This window comes from Bubalus kerabau, chromosome 1 (genome assembly GCF_029407905.1).
Source record: "Bubalus kerabau isolate K-KA32 ecotype Philippines breed swamp buffalo chromosome 1, PCC_UOA_SB_1v2, whole genome shotgun sequence".
Classification (NCBI taxonomy): Eukaryota; Metazoa; Chordata; class Mammalia; order Artiodactyla; family Bovidae; genus Bubalus; species Bubalus kerabau.
The window spans coordinates 210,579,864-210,588,387 of NC_073624.1; the positions used below are offsets into that span (position 1 = coordinate 210,579,864).

Sequence of the window (8,524 nt, forward strand, 5' to 3'; positions counted from 1 at the left end):
CACAAACTACAAGACTCAAGGTGGTTCGTGTCCTCCGTTTCTCCTTGCTTCTCCCAAATCTGTCCTCCATCTCCCTATAAACCCTCAGCTATTTTGTAGCAAATGTCTGGATTGAGGTATCATTCCATGTCTCTGAGTCACTCTGGAAGAGATGACATTGAAACAGACTGCTGAATGGTGTGAGCAAAGACCAGGCACCATCTGGAAGGGAACTGATGGTAGCTTCTGAGGCACCAGTGAGGCTAATGTGTTAGATGTGAAAAGACTCACCAAGAATTTCTTGTTCTGGGTGCTATGAAACTGGTAAAGTGGAATGGGGTAAGATGTGGGCCATGAGAGATGTCAGGGACCAGGATAAGAAGGAATACATAGATTATGTTCACTGTGTAAAGAGTACAAATAAACTTAGACAGTAAAGCTATGGCTCAAACATAGTATCCTGGCAGTGCTGTCTGTTTCTGAGTAAGAAAGAAAAGCAAGCAAGAAAGATTTAAAGAGGGCAAGGAAGTCTCCACAGAAGAAAGATTTAGAGAGTGAAATATCACAAAGCCCTTTGAAATGAAATGTTTTGTGGAAGAAAGAATATGGCTGTAGGAAATTTACTATTATATTTATATGTATTATATTATATTTATACACCTATGTTGTATAAATATAAGTAATTCAGCTTTATGGGAAATGGGAACTAAAGACAGAAATTTTATTTTTTCTTTCTCTTTCTTTCTCTCTTCCTTTTTCCTTCCTTAATTCTTTCCTTCCTTCCTTCCTTCCTTCCTTCCTTTCTTTCTCTCTGTCACAAAATGTAAACCAACAGGTTGTTTAACTTCTTTGAATGGTGTTCCAGAAAGAATAATTTGATCTAGGGCAAAATATATTGATGTGGGTGTGTATAGTTGGAGGCAGAATATTACTTTAATGTTCATTGAGATATTATAATAATTACAATTTTATCTCATAAAGTAAATGCTAAGTATTTTGAATCAAACATACTAGAGTTACACTATGGTTATGTCCAAAGTTTATGATCTGATAGGAATTTTAAAGATAACAATTACCACAGAGTACCCTTCTGCATTTCCCCTTCCCAAAGCAATTTATTCAATAGTTTGGTCAGTTATTTCACATTAATACCCTCATATTTTCATGATCAATAGTAAATTGCACGATGACCCACAGTTCTGTGCTCTTGATTGACTAGACTTTGTTTCCTGTACAACTCTCCAGGAAGACTGCACAACCAAGCATCATCACATTCATATCCTAACTATCAGGATGAAGAAACAAGAAAGGTACATATCTCCAGTTCAAACACTCTTCTGATGTCAAAATTTTATTTAATTGGCCACACTTCACTGGACTTAAGGAGAGTTAAAAAGTTTGCAATATTATGCTAGTGGTGCAGAACCTGTACAGGTCTATTTAATTAAAAGAGAAGAGTAGAATTGCTGCCTTAGAACCACCATGGCCATATAAGATATGCAGCCCATGAGAAGGAATAATGTGAGAGGATTTACATAAAATAGGAAATGATGATTTGCACCAGAAAGATGGAAGACATAAAGAGAAGTCGGAATAATTTTCTGATTTCTGACTGAGGCACTGATACACGGTGCTACCACTTACTGTTTCAGGGGGCTTACTTGGGAGTCTCAGTGTTGCTGGAGAGGCAGCAAAAAGAGGTAGAAGTAAGATCACCCAGTGTTAACTCCTTGGGACATAATGCAGTGCTCTGAAAATCCTGAAGGACAAGAAGTGCATAATGACACCACCCCTGACTATTATAAAATGAAATGGTGAACAGGTGAGTGATTTGATTTCAGAATAAAAAGCGTTGTTTTACTTTCTCACATATTCCTGTATGTGTGTAAATGTGTGAGGAAGCCAACCCACACATTCTCATTCAATATGTTGATTTGGAATCATTCCCAGAGAACCTCCTGGATCAATTTTAATAAGTACTGAGTGCCAATACACTTGTGACTCATTGCATTGAAAATTGCTTTTATTTCCATGGTCATATTCTCTCATAACCTGGAGATTCTCTCTCTCTCTCAGCTTAGTGAAGTGAGTGAAGTCGCTCAGTCCTGTCTGACTCTTTGCAACCCCATGGACTGTAGACTGCCAGGCTCCTCCATCCATGGGATTTTCCAGTCAAGAATACTGGAGTGGGTAGCCATTTCCTTCTCCAGAGGATCTTCCCAGGGATCAAACCCAGGTCTCCTGCATTGTAGGGCAGACACTTTACAGTCTGAGCCAACAGGGAAGTCCTCTCAGCTTACTTAGAATATAATTGCTAAATGCATGTTTAAATTATAAAGAAATAATATACTGATTATAGAAATACTAATATACTGATAGAAATATTGATATACTAATAATATAAATAATAGTAGGAACAATAATCACTGTTTTTGAGTATTTACTATATGCCAAGTTTTGCTCCTCGTGTGTGCATATGTGCATGTGTATGTGTTATTTAATATATTGTTTAATGTGACTCATTTAATCTTAAAAGCAACTCTATGACAATGTACAGTTATCATCCTTATTTAAAAGATATTGATTTCAGATATATTTTAATGTCTGATAGGTGCTTTGCTCTATAATGAGACATAAAAATAAATATTTAAATATATATATCTGAATTGTATTCTCTTTTTTATCTCTTCAAAGCATTAGGAAATGTTTAGCTTATGTTGTTACTTTGCTAAGATAATTACTTGAGTCAAAAGCATACACACAACCAGGTTAGGTAATATCTCTTATACATTTATTGTACCCATATTCCATATCAGTTCAGTTCAGTTCAGTCACTCAGTCGTGTCCGACTCTTTCCGACCCCATGAACTGCAGCCTGCCAGGCATCCCTGTCCATCACCAACACCGGGAGTCCACCCAAACCCATGCCCAATGAGTCAGTGATGCCATCCATCCATCTCATCCTCTGTCATCCCTGTTTCCTCCTGCCTTCAGTCTTTCCCAGCATCAGGGTCTTTGCAAATGAGTCAGCTCTTCACATGAGGTGGTCAAAGTATTGGAGTTTAATCTTCAGCATCAGTCCTTCCAATGAACACCCAGGACTGATCTCCTTTAGGATGGACTAGTTGGATCTCCCTGCAGTCCAAGGGACTCTCAAGAGTCTTCTCCATCACCACAGTTCAAAAGCATCAGTTCTTCAGTGCTCAGCTTTCTTTATAGCCCAACTCTCACATCCATACATGACCAATGGAAAAACCATAGCCTTGACTAGATGGACTTTTGTTGGCAAAGTAATGTCTCTGCTTTTGAATATGCTATCTAGGTTGGTCATAACTTTCGTTTCAAGGAGTAAGTGTCTTTTAATTTCATAGCTGCAATTACCATCTGCAGTGATTTTGGAGCCCAGAAAAATAAAGTCAGCCACTGTTTCCACTGTTTCCCCATCTATTTGCCATGAAGTGATGGGACTGGATGCCATGATCTTAGTTTTCTGAATGTTGAGCTTTAAGCCAACTTTTTCACTCTCCTCTTTCACTTTCATCAAGAGGCTCTTCAGTTCTTCTTCACTTTGTCATAAGGGTGGAGTCATCTGCATATCTGAGGTTATTGATATTTCTCCCAGCAATCTTGATTCCAGCTTGTGCTTCCTCCAGCCCAGCGTTTCTCATGATGTATTCTGAATAGAATTTAAATACAGCCTTGACGTACTCCTTTTCCTATTTGGAACCAGTCTGTTGTTCCATGTCCAGTTCTAACTGTTGCTTCCTGACCTGTATACAGGTTTCTCAAGAGGCAGGTCAGGTGGTCTGGTATTCCCATCTCTTCCACAGTTTATTGTGATCCACACAGTCAAAGGCTTTGGCATAATCAATAAAGCAGAAATAGATGTTTTTCTGGGACTTTTTTGTTGTTTTGATGATCCAGCAGATGTTGGCAATTTGATCTCTGGTTCCTCTGCCTTTTCTAAAACTAGCTTCAACATCTGGAAGTTCATGGTTCACGTATTGCTGAAGCCTGGCTTGGAGAATTTTCAACATTACTTTACTAGTGTGTGAGCTGAGTGCAATTGTGCAGTAGTTTGAGCATTCTTTGGCATTGCCTTTCTTTGGGATTGGAGTGAAAACTGATTTTTTCTAGTCCTGTGGCCACTGCTGAGTTTTCCAAATTTGCTGGCATATTGAGTGCAGTACTTTCACAGCATTGTCTTTCAGGATTTGAAATAGCTCAACTTATTCCATATCAGCTTATTAAAAATGAGTAATGATTTTGTTCTATTCATGTTTAAAGGAATTCAGTGTCTAATTATTGCCTCTTCTGTGAAATTTCATTGTAATTAGTTGAATTATTAGTAACAATGAGATATATTGAATCATTTGCATATCAAACCAAATCTGATGTTCAATATTTTTTGACAGAGCTTATAAATATCATGTCAAATGAGTCATTGATATTATAAGTTTATAGGAAAGTTTTACAAATAAAAATAGAAGTCATATAGTATAAAATATAAATGCTTTCCACAGAATTAATATTGCAAAGGATTTTCATATCAAACAGCTTTAAAAAATTCTTTTTTTATTTAAATTTATTTATTTTAATTAGAGGCTAATTACTTTACAATATTGATATCAAGTTTTTATCTTTTCTTTGCTTTTAGGTCAAAACTTTACACATGTGGCGGATTCATTTTGATATTTGGCAAAACTAATACAATTATGTAAAGTTTAAAAATAAAATAAAATAAAAAACTTTAAAGACCAATTATAGGAGCACACAAACAATTATCTTCTAAATATGTAGTCTCAACTATACTCTATTGAGTATGTTTATATATTGTATATATTTAATATATAATAATATTATATATATATTACTATCTTAAGATTAGTAATTGGCTTCTACTTAAATCTAAGTTTGCAGAAATATTCTATAAACCTAATTTATATAAGAGATCTACTAGAAAAATGAAAAAAAGTATTATGAGTCAAGTCAAAATGCATTGATATATACTATATTTTGAGAATCTTGGTAAATGTAAAATGATTAAAATGATTTGAGTGTAGTACATTCACTGAATAAACAATACAAATTATTTCTATTTCCTATAAGGAAAGACTGAAACATACTGCTTTTATAATTTAAAATAATACCTAAAAATTATTCCCCTCCTAAGGGTAGGTGAAATATGATAGAAGTAAGATAATAAATATGTTAGGGAATATATAATGGAGTACATCCTATACCTGAAATAAAAATAATAAACATACTTGTGCAGACAAAACAAACTGTATAAAAACATAAATATAATTGATGCCTCATTGAAGACCTTTGATACCAGAGATCTTAGAAACATAAGTCCAAAATTTCCTTAATAAGAATCTGGGAAGCTACCATGGTCCAGTGACTCTACTAACTAACAGGAATTTAGTGTGAATAGACACTGTCCATTCTTCTTAACACTAAAATGAAGCGTTGTTTTGATTCAGGATGACTACTTGAAGTAAACTGTTAATGGAAAAAGCAAAACCAGAAAGACAAAATGATTCTATGCAATGGGAAAAAGTCAACAACTTTGGATATCAATATATTAAATGTGAATTGCAGTAATATTCACTGATTTTAGAGACTAAATTATAATCAGTTAGTTCATGGGAAACACCACTGCCTTCAAACTGAATCTGTCTACACAAAATTTTACTGAGCTGTAGATCAAGCCAGTAGAAACAGCAAGAACCATGCATACATCTGCAAATCCCATTCATATGCTGATCTTTTAAAACTTTTAAAATGTCAGCAAAACTGTGCTAACATTTCAGGGAATTAAATATATAATTAAGTTTATTCTTATATAAATAAAGTATACACAAATTATGCATATTTCATAATGGATAAAATAATTAACTTGTTCAGCAAATAAAGACCCATTGTGTAAAACATGCCCAGTTAAAAAAACTATCTGAGAGTCCATTTGGCTTTACTTGGAAAATATAGCAAAAAAGAAATATGCTTATCTTATTATACAGTTAAATGTAAAGGAGGTTGAGACTTATGCTAATTTTTCTTTCTTTTCACTCTACCTCTTATTTATTTAATTTGTTTGTTTATTTATTTATTTTAGGTAAAGCAAGAATTTCAAGATGGGATGTGAGAATCACACTTCCAGCAGTGACTTCATTCTTTTGGGACTCTTCTCTTCCTCCCAAACAAGTCTGATTTTCCTCTCCATTATATTCATCGTTTTTATTATAACTATGACAGAAAATACAATGATGATTATCCTTATCCACAGGGAATCAAGACTCCATACTCCAATGTATTTCCTGCTCAGCCATCTCTCTTTTATGGATATCTTGCATACTAGCAACATTGTTCCCAAAATGATCACTGACTTTCTGTCAGGCAGCAAAACTATTTCATTTGTAGCCTGTGGCTTCCAGATATTTCTATCCCTCACCCTCTTGGGTGGTGAGTGCCTTCTCCTGGCAGCAATGTCCTACGATCGCTATGTAGCCATCTGTCACCCACTGCGCTACCCCATTCTTATGAATGACTACGTCAGCGTTCTCATGGCTGGAGGGGCCTGGTTTATTGGGATAATCAACTCGATAGTTCACACAGCTTACACACTTCACTTTCCCTTTTGTGGCTCAAGAGCCATTGATCACTTTTTCTGTGAAGTCCCTGCCATGTTGGTGTTGTCCTGTGTGGACACAACACTCTATGAACAAGGAGTTTATGTAAGTGGCATCATTTTTCTGCTTGTCCCTTTCTTTCTAATCTTTGCATCTTATGTCCAAATTCTCCTTACTGTCCTCCTAATGAAATCAAAAGAGGCAAGGAAAAAGTCTTTTTCTACCTGCTTCTTCCACATGATTGTGGTCATAATGTACTATGGGCCTTTTATTTTCACATACATGAGACCTAAAAAGTACCACACTCCAGGCCAGGATAAATCTCTGGCAATTTTCTATACCATCCTCACACCTACTTTTAACCCAATTATCTACAGCATTAGAAATAAAGATGTTTTAGAGGCAATGAAAAATATGCTCAGAAGTAATTTTCTCCATAAAATGTTATAGGGAAAATGTTTGAAGTATATATGGTTGTCTATTTCCATAATAAATATTTAGAGGACATCTGTTATTCAAATCTCTAGAAAGCTGTTATCTCTTCAGGTGTGCAAAGATGGATATTTCTGAAACACTGATAATAGTAAAGTTGTCACAGATATTTGTTTTATAAATACATATATCTAAAATCGTATCTGTCTCTCTATGTTGCCAGTTATAATCACCAAACCTCCACTTATAGAACATCAAAGATGACTAAAGGCTAATTTTATTTTCCCACTAAAATCGTACAAGTTTGTAAAAATTATCTTTTGTGATAAAATTGCATTATATATAGATATAAACATATATGATGTATGTGAGGGGGAAATTCATATGATTTCTGTATTTTTATGAAACTATAAAATGATATTTCAAACCTTATAGTAAATTATCAAAAATTTATAAAAAGTCATAAGTGAAAAGGGTGAAGGTGGCAAAATATGGATACAAAGTTACGAGATAAATAAGTCCTGAGGAATTAATGAACAGCATGGTGATTACAGTTAAAAATGCTATATTGTATATTTGAAAGGCACTAAGAGAGTAGACTTTTAAAAGATCTCATCACAAGAAAAAACTAATTTTCCAAAACACACACCCTATGAAGACTGAGTAGTGAGTAGAAAATTTGACTAGACCTATAATTAGTAAGGAGCTTAAATTAGTAATTAAGATTTCCCAACAAAGAAAATCTGTAAACCAGATAATGTCACTGGTTAATTTTAGCATTCATATATAACAGAATTAATGTCAGTCATTTTCCATATCTTCCCAAAAACCAGAGGAGGAGGTATCACTCATTATCTCATTCTATGAGGTCACAATTACACTGATACCAAATTCAGAAAAAGATTCTATAAGAAAAGACATTGAGGGGAGGGGTCCTAAGATGGCGGAGGAATAGGTCAGGGAGACCACTTTCTCCCCCACAAATTCATCAAAAGAACATTTGAATGCTGAGCAAATTCCACAAAACAACTTCTGAATGCTGGCAGAGGACATCAGGCACCCAGAAAGTCAGCCATTGTCTTTGAAAGGAGGTAGGACAAAATATAAAAGATAAAAAGAGAGACAAAAGAGGTAGGGAAGGGGATCCATCCCCAAGAAGGGAGTCTTAAAAGAGAAGTTTCCAAACACCAGGAAACACTGGTGTTTAGAAACACCAAAACACCAAATCACCAGCGGATCTGTGGGGAATCCTGGAATCTCAGAGGGCAACATAACCAGAAGGAAAAATAAATAATTAAAACCCACAGATTATATGCCTAATGGCAACTCCCAGCGCTCGTAGCCACCACCAGCAAGCAGGGGCTGAACAGGGAGGCGCGGGCTGCACTGCTTAGGGTAAGGACTGGGCCCGAATGCCCTGAGGGCAATCTGAGGGAACTAACATCGGATAGCAACCCAGACTGTGGGATAGCCAGAGAGAG

The 8,524-nt window shown here is 35.5% G+C and overlaps 1 protein-coding gene across 1 annotated transcript; it reads left to right on the plus strand.

Moving 5' to 3' along the window:
• The first annotated feature begins 6,116 nt into the window (after positions 1-6,116).
• LOC129642169 (olfactory receptor 2AJ1-like) lies at positions 6,117-7,061 on the plus strand. The gene has a single exon (XM_055566727.1). It carries the CDS (start codon positions 6,117-6,119, stop codon positions 7,059-7,061), a length of 945 nt encoding a protein of 314 aa, XP_055422702.1.
• The last annotated feature ends 1,463 nt before the right edge of the window (positions 7,062-8,524 follow it).